This window comes from Mandrillus leucophaeus, unplaced genomic scaffold, assembly GCF_000951045.1.
Source record: "Mandrillus leucophaeus isolate KB7577 unplaced genomic scaffold, Mleu.le_1.0 Scaffold238, whole genome shotgun sequence".
In the NCBI taxonomy this organism is placed as follows: Eukaryota; Metazoa; Chordata; class Mammalia; order Primates; family Cercopithecidae; genus Mandrillus; species Mandrillus leucophaeus.
In genome coordinates this window covers 89249-101915 of record NW_012102454.1, presented here as the reverse complement: position 1 = coordinate 101915, position 12667 = coordinate 89249, and the positions used below count along the sequence as shown (strand labels likewise).

The 12667-nt window shown below is 53.4% G+C and overlaps 1 protein-coding gene across 3 annotated transcripts; it reads right to left on the bottom strand.

Annotated features, from left to right (window-relative positions):
- Nucleotides 1-2898: 2898 nt before the first annotated feature.
- Nucleotides 2899-8160, bottom strand: SBSN (suprabasin). Of its 3 annotated transcripts, XM_011982244.1 has the most exons (7): nt 7179-8120; nt 6938-7070; nt 6531-6883; nt 6081-6314; nt 4343-4408; nt 4195-4239; nt 2899-3065 (listed from the first exon to the last, which is right to left on the bottom strand). In XM_011982244.1, exons 1-7 carry the CDS (start codon nt 8094-8096, stop codon nt 3042-3044), a joined length of 1773 nt encoding a protein of 590 aa, XP_011837634.1. In that variant the 5' UTR covers nt 8097-8120; the 3' UTR covers nt 2899-3041. The 3 variants fall into 3 exon arrangements, with proteins under 3 accessions (XP_011837634.1, XP_011837636.1, XP_011837637.1); XM_011982246.1 differs by lacking the exons at nt 6531-6883; nt 6938-7070 and having other exon boundaries at nt 7722-8160; XM_011982247.1 differs by lacking the exons at nt 6081-6314; nt 6531-6883; nt 6938-7070 and having other exon boundaries at nt 7722-8160.
- Between the last annotated feature and the right edge of the window lie 4507 nt (nt 8161-12667).

Sequence of the window (12667 nt, the reverse complement as noted above, 5' to 3'; positions counted from 1 at the left end):
GTTTTTTAAATAAAAATAAATAAAGTCAATGAAAGCTTTCATTTCACAAAAGAAAGAGTCCCTTGAATTTTGCCTTTTCAAAAGCCGCCACTGCAGGATTCCTTTAAGTAGAGCCTCCCCCAATACCTGTGAAACGAAGTCCAGCACAGAGCAGACCCTCACTCAGTATGTGACATGAATGGAAGGTTCTATTTACATCAGTGCAGCAAGCAGGTGGGTGCCGTGGCTCACACCTGTATTCCCAGCACTTTGGGAGGCTGAGGCGGAAGGATTGCTTGAGCTCAGGAGTTCAGGACCAGCCTGCGCAACATAATGAGACCCCCATCTCTACAAAAAAAAAATTTTAAATTAGCCAGGCATGATGGTGTGTGCTTGTAGTCCCAGCTACTTGAGAGGCTGAAGTGGGAGGATTCCTTGAGCCCAGGAGATTGAGGCTGCAGTTAGCCGTGACCCTGCTACTGAACTCCAGCCTGAACAACAGACCAAGACTCTGTCTCAAAAAATAAAGAAGACAAAATGCAGCAAACATAATGTTTACAGTTTACTTTGAAATGCATCAAAAATGTTTGCTATGGGGCTAAATGGACAGATGCGTGATCAAGCAAGTATGGTAAAATCTAAGCGGTGAGAATGTTGGTGTTCACTCTAAAACTCATCTTTTCATGATGTTTGAAATGTTTTCAAAATAAAATATCGCAGGGGGAGGGAAGGAGCATATGTAATGAAATTATGGTATTCCACAGAATAAGGGAAAACGCAGTGACTATAAAGTGAGGAACCTCACGTTTTTTGCACAAATGTAGGCCCCTCCCCTTGCCAGTCATTGAGCTCTTATTGATGCGTGGCTTTGTGTGTTTGCATTCACATTCTGTTTATAGGCCTTGCCTCCGAGAGGAAAGCTGTGAATTCCCCAAGGGCAAGAGCACTGTCTCTTAGTTCCAGTCCCCCACTGACGGAATTTTGGAGCTGGAAGCAACAGTTGTGGAATCCCTGCCTCCGGGAAATACGCTGCCTTCAGGCATCTTGCTCCTGATTGGAACGCAAGTCTCCCAGCGCCCAGGCTAGTGCCTGGGAATGTTACAGAGACTTCATGGGGAACCATGAGAAGTCAGGTGCTGGCGATAGACGGAGCCAGACCCAGGCCTGCTGTTTTCTCTGCGGGTGCCCTTGTCCCACTGAGCTGCAGCGTCCTCATCCATACAGTGTTGACGAGAAGAGGGCTTCTGCCTTTGGGTTGTGGGAGACTTAAAGAACATGAACGGGCCAGACGAAGTGGCCTTGCCTGTAATCCCACCACTTCGGGAGGCCAAGGCAGGAGAATCCCCTGAGCCCAGGAGTCTGAGAACAGCCTGGGCAATATAGTGAGGCCCTGTTTTTTGTTGTTGTTGTTGTTGTTTTTGCGACGGAGTCTCGCCTTGGAGTCTCGCCTTGTCGTTCAGGCTAGAGTGCAGAGGTGCAGTCTCAGCTCACTGCAACCTCCACTTTCCAGGTTCAAGTGATTCTCCTGCCTCAACCTCCTGAGTAGCTGGGATTACAGGCACCCACCACCACACCCAGCTAATTTTTTTTTTGTATTTTTAGTAGAGACAGGATTTCACCATGTTGGTCAGGCTAGTCTCGAACTCTTGACCTCGTGATCCGCCAGCCTTGGCCTCCCAAAGTACTGGGATTACAGGCGTGAGCCACTGCACCCGGCCAAAAAAATAATTTTTAATTAGCCAAGTGTGGTGGTGCGTGCCTATAGTTCCAGCTACTCAAGAGGCTGAGGCGGGAGACTCCCTTGAGCCCAGGTTTGAGAACAGCCTGGGCAATATAGTGAGACTAGTGAGACCCCCCTCTCCAAAAAAAAAAAAAAAAAAAATTTAATTAGCTGAATATGGTGGCGCGTGCCTGTAGTAGTTCCAGCTACTCAGGAGGCTGAGGTGGGAGGATTGCTTGAGCCCAGGAGGTCGAGGCTGCAGTGAGCCATGATCGCATCTCTGCACTCCAGCCTGGACGAAAGAGCAAGACTCTGTCTCAAAAAAAAAAAAAAAAAAAAAGAGAGAATATGAACAACTCTGTACCCGGTACCTTGAGTCTAGCAAGTGCTCTATACTCAGTAATTGTAATCGTTGTTCCTCTGGGCTTTGAATGGTGCACAGATCTGAAAATGGGGCCTTCTGTGCCCCCACTCAGGTGGCTCCTGTCACCAACATGTCTTCCACCTGAGCCTTCCATCCTTCCCCTTCCTTCCCCTGAGAGGATCCCCGGCCCCATCCCGTGTCTCACTTTTCCTGTTCACCGATTCCCCCTCTCCGCTGCTGCCAAAGGGCAAAGACCTCTGTTTTTCCAGAATATCCTTTGTAGCTCTTCACTGTCTCTCTCCCTCCACTCACTGACTGTGTAAACTTGGTCATGTTTCTTAATGTGTGCAAGCCCCCACGTGCTTCTCTATAAAATGGGGCAATAACAGTCCCTTTCACCTAACTGGGTGGTTGGGAGGAGTCAATGATGTCATGCAGGTAACGCGCCTGGCAGGCAGCCTGGCATGTCTTAACTGCACAATAAATACAAGTTACTGTTGTTATTCTTTTGGCGCCCCACCCCCTTGACTGAGGATGCTACCTCCTGGACCCAGACCATTCTCTCCCGGTGTGTCTGTCCCCACCAGTGGCCGGCAGTGCTTTTCCCTGCACGAGTCCTCCTGCCATTAGCCAGCACGAACTTTGCGCCCCAGTAAAGTGTAGTTTGCCCCCATTACCTGCCCTTTTACGGCTGATCAGCCTGAAATCTCCAGCCCAACCCCTCTGTGCATCAGACACCCCAACTCCTTCAGCAAAGTAACAAGACAAGCCAAGCCCCTCCCGCCTCCCTGTCCATCCCTCCTTAGGGAGCCCAGGGGACCACGATGAGACAGCATAGTGTATCGAGTTTATTCACAAATCCCAGTACAACCCCCTTCAGGGACTCCAGAAACCTGTCCCCCACCCCCAGCCCCTCCAGGTCATGTCCGCTGATGTGACAACGGCAACATTAGTCTCCCAGCAAGGGCAGGTGCCCGTTTAGGGCATGATGTTGGCGACGCTCTGGAAGACAGAAGGAGAGCAGGGTGAATTCTGGGTCTACAGTCATGACCAGGGCCTGAGACCTCAGCCCCACCCCTCAGGAGAAGCGCAAGGGGCACTGGCTGCTCTGGCCCCGGAGTTAGGTTCTAAGGAACAGCTTCAGGAAGACAGCATCTAAACTTAAGAACATGAGGAAGCCAGCTCCCCCGGCCAGAGGGGCTGGGGCCTCTGCAGGAACAAGCAAGCCTCGTGTGTTTAGCCTCAGAGGATGCTCTGCAGCCCCCATAGCCCAGGATACACAAGGGTGGGCCTTCCTCCTCCATGACACACCCTCACCCTGGCCTGCACCCGGTCTCAGGCAGCAGATATAATAAATGCAAAAAAAGCCTGGGCACAGTGGCTTATGCCTGTAATCCCAGCACTTTGGGAGGCCAAGGAAGAGGGGATCACTTGAGATCAGGAGTTCAAGACCAGCCTGGCCGATATGGTGAAATCCCCGTCTCTACTAAAAATACAAAAATTAGCTGGGCATGTTGGCGCACACCTGTAATCCCAGCTACTCAGGAGGCTGAGATAGGAGAATCACTTGAACCCAGGAGGTGACGGTTGCAGCGAGCTGAGATTGCGCCACTGCACTCCAGCCTGGGAGACAGAGTGAGACTCTGTCTCAATAAATTAAAATAAAGAAAGAGAGTCAGGAGGTTACTTTGAGCCCCAAGTGGGAACAAGGATTCCACTGGAGCCTCTACGCTGGGGTGACCTTGCACCAGGGAGAGGACAAAGCCACAGGCTCCTCCTCTCAGCATGAAGCAAAGGCATTTGCAGCAGGGTGGGGGGACAGGAGGGAAGTCAGTCAGGAACGAGGATAGGGAGAAAGAGGGAATGAGAACAGTCAGCAGCCCCTCCCCCCTCCCTGGCTCCTAGGGGCGCCAGGGCCCTGGAGGTCTTCTCTGCCAGCTTGTGTTTGCCTTGGTGGAAATGAAAAGCACCCAAAAGATGAGGGCAGGGTGCAAAGGGGAGGGAGCGGGTGGAGAGAGGGAAGCCCAGGACTGGGTATCAGGTTGGAGGGTCCAACAGACACTGGGAAGGGATCAGGGTGAGAGTGTCTATCAGGACGCAGAGCAGAAAGGAGACACCGTGTGGCACTCACCCTCCACAGAGCGGGAAGGTTGATGAAAGGTGTGTTGACCGAGGCCTGCAATCCAAGGACAAGAAGGTCAGTTTCCAGCGTCCGACCCACAGCCACGCTAGGGAACTCCCAGGGGCCTTCTCTCCCCTACCCCGGAGTCCGCACTTACCCCAGAGGCTAACGGCGTGGTTGTGGCCCCTCCTTGATGGCCGGAAGATCCGCTTTGATGGTTGCCCTGTGGACAAAGCCCAGACTCTTGTTACAAACCCTTAATCCTGGGGGTCTCCCAGTTCCCTTTCCCCAGTGACCTGGTCCCCTCCAGGGTGACTGGGGCTGGGGTGGGAGGCACAGCTTAACCCACTGCCTCCTCACTATCCAGAAGAAAACCCAAAGCCCGTGCTCCCGTGGGCATTCTGCCTCCTGCTACCTTTTCCTCCCCAAAGCCCCTTTTAATTTCCTTAACGAAGTGCCCTCAGTCACGGAGGAGGGGCTGGTGGAAAGGGAAGGTAGAGGACCCATGCCATTAGCAGGACCTAGTTTCACCTCAGCCCTGACCTCACATCTACCCTTCTATGCCCTGTCTAGCTGCATCCCTAACTCCACTGATCCTCATCCTTAACCCAGCCCCAGACACTCAGCCATGCACCCCAGCAGCGCCCCCAACCCCGGTTGCTGTTGCGAGCCCCAACTCCCACAGTGCACCTCTGCTCGCGGCACCCTGCAGCCTGCCGCGCCCACTCCTCTGCTGCACCGTTCCTCCCCACCCTGGCTCTGTCTGGCGGCAGATGCGGCTCTGGGCTTTGAGTTCGGAGCCAGTCACATCTTGCAGATCCCAGGACCCCTCATGGAGCCTGGAAAGTGAGGGCGCACAGGAGTCCACCCTCTCCTGCTCCCCACGCTCCCTTCTTGGTGTCTGTTCTGTTGTGAGTGGCGCTATTTGCCTGCCTCCAATCTCTGTTCCCTCTACATATTTTATTACTATTATTTTTTGAGACAGAGTCTCACTCTGTTGCCCAGGCTGGGGTGCAATGGCACGATCTTGGCTCACTGCAACCTCCGCTTCCCGGGTTCAAGGGATTCTCCTGCCTCAGCCTCCTGAGTAGCTGGCATTAGAGGCGCCCGCCACCACACCCGGCTAATTTTTGTATTTTTAGTAGAGACGGGGTTTCACCATGTTGGCCAGGCTTGCTCTTGAACTCCTGACCTCAAGCGATCCGCCTGTCTCGGCCTCCCAAAGTGCTGGGATTACAGGCATGAGCCACTGAACCTGGCTTCTGTTCCCTCTACATAAATGGGTGAGAGAAACCTTCCAGAAAAACTCTCCTGGCTGGGCAGTGTAGGGGAAGAAAACACTGGCCTGCCCTCCGCCAAAGCTGGGCACTAGCCACAGGACCTTGGCACGTCCCCTAACTTCTCTGAGCCTTTGTTTCCTTATCTGAGAATCAGGGCGCCAGCAGCCTCATCTTGACCACATCAGAGGGTAGTTACGAAGATTGCACAGGCCAAGGCTCATCTGCAAAAGCTGTTCCTCATGCTCACTCTCCTCACCAGGTTTTCTCAACACTCAATGCCTTTGCAGTGAGTGCCTATACTAGATCTTGATCTCAGGAACTGTTTCCCATTCCCCAGGAGGGGCTTCACGGTCCCCACTTGAGGCCCCCTTAACCAGGAGTGCCCACCAACCTGTCTGATACATGCTTTGCAGATAAGGTGGCTCACCCTATCTGACCAGCTACCACCAGCTTCTTTGTAAGGGAGATGGGGAAAGGGGAGAAGCACAGTGATACAGCTGCCCAAGCTTCTTTCACCAAACGAAGACTACATGGACCCCCCCAAATGTCCCAGGGGTTTAACCTTTCCCTCCCCCAACCCCCATGTCCCCCATTTCCCCATCCCTGTTCACCTACATTCAGCAGCTGGTTGGCCTCCTTGCTGGCTTGGTTGACCCCATTATGAGCATTCTGCGGCTCCTTCCCGGCCTGGCCAGCAGCATGGTGGGCACCTTGGCCAAGCTTCTCCACTTCCTTTCCAGCCTGGTCAGCAGCATGGTTGACCCCTTGACCAAGTTTCTCTGCTTCCTTCCCAGCCTGGTGGACCCCAGTGTGGAACCCTTGGACCGCTTTGTCTGCTTCTTTTCCGGCCTGTTCAAGGGTATGGTGAACTCCCTGGCCAAACTGCTCTGCCTCCTTCCCAGCCTCGTGAACCCCGGTGTGGAACCCTTGGACCGCTTTGTCTGCTTCCTTTCCGGCCTGGTCAGCAGCATGGTTGACCCCTTGGCCAAGTTTCTCTGCTTCCTTCCCAGCCTGGTGGACCCCAGTGTGGAACCCTTGGACCGCTTTGTCTGCTTCCTTTCCGGCCTGTTCAAGGGTGTGGTGAACTCCCTGGCCAAATTGCCCAGCCTCCTTCCCGGCCTCATGGACCCCAGGTTGGACACCGTGGACTGCTATGTCTCCCTCTTTCCCAGCCTGCCCTGCTGCATAGTGAATGTCGTGGCCAAACTGCCCCGCCTCCCTTCCAGCCTGACTAATGCCATGATGGAGGCCTTGGACCGCTCCGTCTCCCTCCTTCCCCACCTGCGAGGCAGCATGGTGGACTCCCTGGCCAAACTTCTCTGCTTCCTTCCGGGCCTCATTAACCCCATGGTGGATCCCATGGCCGAGCTTCTCTGTTTCCTTCCCAAACTGACTGGCAGCATGGTGGACCCCCTGGCCTAACTTCTCTGCCTCCTTCCCAACCTGACCAGCAGTATGGTGGATTCCCTGGCCAAACTTCTCTGTCTCCTTCCAGCCCTCACTGAGTCCATGATGGACCCCCTGGCCAAACCTCCCTGCCTCATTTCCCGCCTGCCCTGCAGCATGGTGGATACCCTGGCCAAACCTCCCTGCCTCATTTCCGGCCTGCCCCACAACATGGTGGGCCCCCTGGCCAAACCTCCCAGCCTCATTTCCGGCCTGCCCCGCAGCATGGTGGGCCCCGTGGCCAACCTTCTCTGCCTCCTTCCCAACCTGACCAGCAGCATGGTGGATCCCCTGGCCAAACTTCTCTGCCTCCTTCCCAACCTGACCAGCAGCATGGTGGGCCCCCTGGCCAAACTTCTCTGCCTCCTTTCCAACCTGACCAGCAGCATGGTGGGCCCCCTGGCCAACCTTCTCTGCCTCCTTCCCAACCTGACCAGCAGCATGGTGGGCCCCCTGGCCAAACTTCTCTGCCTCCTTCCCAACCTGACCAGCAGCATGGTGGATCCCCTGGCCAAACTTCTCTGCCTCTTTCCCAACCTGACCAGCAGTATGGTGGATCCCCTGGCCAAACTTCTCTGTCTCCTTCCAGCCCTCACTGAGACCATGGTGGGCCCCCTGGCCAAACCTCCCTGCCTCATTTCCTGCCTGCCCTGCAGCATGGTGGATACCCTGGCCAAACCTCCCAGCCTCATTTCCAGCCTGCCCCGCAGCATGGTGGGCCCCCTGGCCAAACCTCCCTGCCTCACTTCCCGCCTGGTTGGCCCCGTGATGGACCCCATGCTGGATCAGTTTGTCTGCCTCCTTCCCAACCTGTCCAGCAGCGTTGTTGACCTCATGGCCAAACTTCTCTGCTTCCTTTCCTGCTTGTCCAATACCATGGTTGATCTCATGGGCTACCTTGTCCATTCCGTGGTTGAGCCCCTGGACGCCTTTGTCCAACTCCTTGCCGGTGTGGCTCCCCATGTTGCTAAGTCCGTTGAAAACCTTCTCCACTTCCCTTCCAGCGTGCGTGATTCCACTGTTGATGCCATCCAGGGCCTTGCCCACCTCTCTCTCTGCATTGCTCAGCCCTCGGTTGATCCCTTCAATGACCTTCTCAATGGGGTCATCGCTGGCCGCCCATCCAGGCAGGGCCCCCAGTAGCAGAAGGAGGGAGCAGGAGCTGACCAGATGTGCAAGATGCATATTGCTGGGAAGGTCGGGGAGGATGCAGAGAGGAGCCTGGGAAGCCACACTGCTATTTATTCTCTCTCCCTCTAGCCCTCTTCTCCACCCCTCATGACTCAATTACCCCTGTGAGGCACTGACTTGGTCCTCAGTCAAGGAGGTGTTTCCCAGGGAGATTTGGAGTTGAGCAATGGAGAGGAGGAGGAAGAGAGGGTGAGTCATGGATGGAGAAGAACTCTGGCATCTTTGCTTCTTGCCCTCCACCCCAGAGATGGGTGTCTGCCCTTCCAACCACCTCCTGTTTTCATTCCTCACCCACTGTCCAGGACTCCTCTCTCTCAAACCCACCTTCCACCACTCTCTGTCCCTGGGATGCAGGGGATTCCTCAACACCTCACTCCTCTCAGGCATCTAAGCCTCCAGCTCCCCCAGCAGTGAGGGGCTACAATGATGGGAGGCACCGTCTGGAGAGGGAAGAACCCTAGGGGGTTTGAAGGAGTCATCAGACCTCATTCTTGTGGGCCGGCCCCTGCCCTTCACTCATTCCATTCCAGTCACACAGGCCTTCTCCCTGTTCCACAAACACACCAAGCTCATTCTTGCTGCAGGGCCTTTGCACATGCTCCTCTCTCTGCCTGGAATGCAGAACCCAGATCTTTACATGGCTGGCTCCTCCTCATCCGTACTTGACTTAAATGCCAACTTTGAAAGAAAACCTCCCCTGACCATAACATGACATTAACTATACTCTGTAGTATCACCCTTTTGTTTTCACAGCAAAAAAAAAAAAAAAAAAAAAAATTCTGAAATTACCTTTATTTTTTATTGCTTGTCTCACCTACTAGGAATGTAAATTGGTCATGTTGGTCACTGCTGTATTCATAGCTTCTTGGACACTGCCTGGGGTTCGGTAAATATTTATTGACTGGACAAATGGATAGATTCAAGGAAGCCAAAGGAAGAGACTCCAAGCCCAAGTCTGGGTTTACAGGGTGCTGGAGGGAAGGGCGCCTGGGTCGCCAGGACAGCATAGGGTCTCTTGGGGAGTGTTGCGGATTTTGGAGGCGGGATCCCATTCCTGTCACAGAACCCAGACCGCCTGCCTCCCAGCCCTTGGGCAAGGGCAGGGGGCTGATTGCCATGAGCTGGAACAGGACGCAGTGTCTCCTGAAAAGCCGGTCGAGGCAGCCACGGGGAGGGGCCGAAGACCCGGGGCAGCAGGAGCCTGTGAGACAGAACCTGGGCTGGGGCCAGGCGCTCATCCTTCCTGCCCTCCCCGCATGGGCCCTCCTAAGCCCCAACCTGAAGCTCCAAGCGTTGACATTTTGGCTCAGGTTGGAGGGGAAACAGCTGAGAGTCTGACCTTGGGCATGAAAAGGGCATTAGAAGGAAGGGCAGGTGGTGGTGGGCAGGCTTGGGGCAGCAGATGGATCTAGGATCCGGTTTGGAGGAGGCTAAGACCAGAACAAGAGCCAGTGGGTGGCTACAGTGGGTGCAAGGGTGAAAGATATTTGGGTTTTGGTGCTAAGGGGAGAGACTGAGAGAGGGGTGGAGGTGGGATTGCTGGTGGGAAGGCCAGGCAGGAAGGAATGTGCAGGGTGTGAGCAGCTGGAGGTGGCAGAGCTATGTGTGTGGGTGCCCAGGTGTGGCGAGAATCTGCACGTGTTTTCAGGCTTTGCTCAAACAAGAGTGCTAAGGCCCACTCCCTTCAGAGGACCCAGGGTTCCTCTCCAGCTCCTGGACACTTGACTCCACCCAAAGACAGGCATCCCAGGACAGATTCCCAGAAGCTTCTGCCTTCTCTGGGCTCTGCCTATAGAGGGTGACTAAGTGTGCCACCTCTCCAAGCTTGAGTTCATCAAATCTGTTTCCTGGTTTCACACTCCAGAGAAAAAGCCAACTTCCTGGGCAAACTCAGGTGTGGTTTTTCTGCCCTGGTCCAGGGCCGAAATGATGGAGTTTCCCACACCAGGAGGTGGCTGGGCAGAGAAGAGTGGGTGATGAGTGTCAGAATCCTAATCCACCCGGAGATCAAGAGGTGGCATTTCTCCCACTTTGAACTGTGTTCCATCTTCTTTTTGTTTTTTTGGAGGCACAGTCTCGCTCTATCCCCCAGGCTGGAGTGCAGCGGCGTGATCTCAGCTCACTGCAACCTCTGCCTTCCAGGTTCAAGTGATTCTCCTGCCTCAGCCTCCTGAGTAGCTGGGATTACAGGTACACGCCACCACACCTGGGTAATTTTTGTATTTTTAGTAGAGATGGAGTTTCACCATGTTGGCCAGGGTGGTCTCAGACTCCTGACCTCAGGTGATCCACCTGCCTCGGCCTCCCAAAGTGCTGGGATTACAAGCGTGAGCCACTGCACCCAGCCAAAATCAGCCCTTTTTTAATCCTGGTTTTGTCGATGTTATATTTTTCACCTCCTTGATTGTACACCAAAATGTAGCCCCCTTTGTTTAATTAATCATCTGTGTTTTGGTCTCGGTTCATTAAAACCTCCTCACCTGTACACCCGGTTTACTTTCTTCTCCCAGGCTATCAAAGAAGGAGAACCTCCCCCTGCCCCAGTCCCATGGCAGGTGCTTGGCAAATGAATTTCCCATGGATGTTGGCGGAAGGAAGAGGTTATCTCATTCTGCCCCTTCTTGCATCCATCCCTCTCTGGGATGGTGACTCCTTCCTGGCGCAAACCCCGACTCCCCCTGAATCTTGGTCACAGCTGCGTGTCAACCTGCTGTGCAGGTGAGGGTGCCTGCCTGTGAGTCACTGAGGTGCAAGCAAACCCCTACCCCGGGGTTGCAGGGAAGGGAGCTGTTTGTCCACTTGTGGTTTGTCAGATGTTTATTGAAAACCTGCTTTGTGTTGTTCTAAGTGCTAGAGGCACAGTTGTGAACAAACAAACAAGAACGGGAGCCCTGTGAGGGGTTTAGAGCCCAAGGGGGAGACATCGAACAAATAAACCAATCAATAGATCATGACAAACTACATGAAAAGCTACAAGGAAAAGAATGGGTGCTGCGAGAAGATGTGACGTGAAGAGTGTGATAAGATTGGCAATCAGGGCCGGGCAAGGTGGCTCATGCCTGTAATCCCAGCACTTTGGGAGGCCCAGGCAGATGGATCGCCTGAGGTCAGGAGTTTGAGATCAGCCTGGCCAACATGGTGAAACCCCATCTCTACTAAAAATACAAAAAAAAAAAAAAAATTAGCCAGGTGTAGTGGCGCATGCCTGTAGTCCCAGCTACTGAGGAGGCTAAGGTGGGAGAATCACTTGGATCCAGGAGGCAGAGGTTGTGCTGAGCCAATATCACATCATTGCACTTCAGCCCAGGCAACAAGAGAGAAACTCTGTCTCAAAAAAAGAAAAGAAAAGAAAAGATTAGCGATCAGATGAAACCTCAGGAATTGACGTTTATTCATTCAGGCATAGTTTATTGGGCTAATGCCTTTTTCTGATTTTCAGACAGGGTCTTGCTCTGTCGCCTGGCTGGAGTGCAGTGACACAATCACAGCTCACTGCAGCCATGACCTCCCAGGCTCAAGTGATCCTCCCACCTCAGTCTCCCTAATAACTGGGGCGACAGGTGTGCACCAACACACCTGGCTAATTTTTTAATTTTTTGTAGATACAGGGTTTTGCCACGTTGCCCATGTTGGTCTCAAACTCATGGGCTCAAGTGATCCTCCCACCTCGGCCTCCCAAAGTGTTGAGATTACAGGCGTGAGCCACTGTGCCCAGCTCACAAACACCTTTTAAGTGCCAAACACTTTTCTTGTCAATGGGATATAGAAGTGACAGAGATGACGTCCCTGGTCTCTCAGAGCTTACAGTCTAGTGGGCAAAGACAGTTGGCAAGAAAACAATTTTTAGAGAGACATGTGTTCTAAGGAAAATAAAAACATAGACAGTGTAGCCCTAGAGAAATTTTGCACATTGGAACATAACCCAGAATGGAGAAGTCAGACAAGGCTTCCTGGAAGATGGGCAGAGATTGGGGGGAAGGGGGTGACGGCTGACAGTGACAGAGAAAGGAGGGAACTTAGATGGGGAGTCTAGAAAGCCTCTCTTAAAGGGTGGGAAACCAAGAGGCAGCCAAGGGAAGCCCTGGGTGGGTTTTCCAGGCATATGGAGGCAGCTAGAGTCACCCCGGGGGAGAAGCCAAGGAACAGTATGGAGCCTGTGTACTTCAGGAGACAGAGAGGAAAAGGCTTTCAGGACGGTGTAAAAGGTGGAATTCCAGGCTGGGTGTGGTGGCTCACTCCTGCAATCCTAGCATTTTGGAAGGCTGAGGTGGGAGGATCGCTTGAGCCCAAGAGTTCTAGACCAGCCTGAGCAAAAGAGTGAGACTCTCTCTCTACAAAAAAATAAAAAATAAAAATAGCCTGCCGTGAAGGCTGTACATGTAGTCCCAGCTACTCAGGAGGCCGAGGCGGGAGGATCGCTTGAGCCCAGGAGTTCAAGGCTGCAGTGAGCCATGATTGCACCACTACACTCCGCCTAGGAGACAGAGTGACACCCTGTCTCAAAATAAATAAACAAATGATAATTTTAAAAAGTGGGATTCCATGCTGACATCCCATGCCTCTAC

Bases quoted from the DNA above. Each gene is read 5' to 3' on its own strand.
- SBSN (XM_011982244.1), bottom strand. From the start codon at position 8,096: ATGCATCTTGCACATCTGGTCAGCTCCTGCTCCCTCCTTCTGCTACTG. The intron at 6,315-6,530 runs GCCGGAAAGGAA...ACCCTTGAACAG, and splicing joins TTCACCACACCCTTGAACAG to GCCGGAAAAGAAGCAGACAA. The intron at 4,240-4,342 runs GTAAGTGCGGAC...CTTGGATTGCAG, and splicing joins CCACGCCGTTAGCCTCTGGG to GCCTCGGTCAACACACCTTT.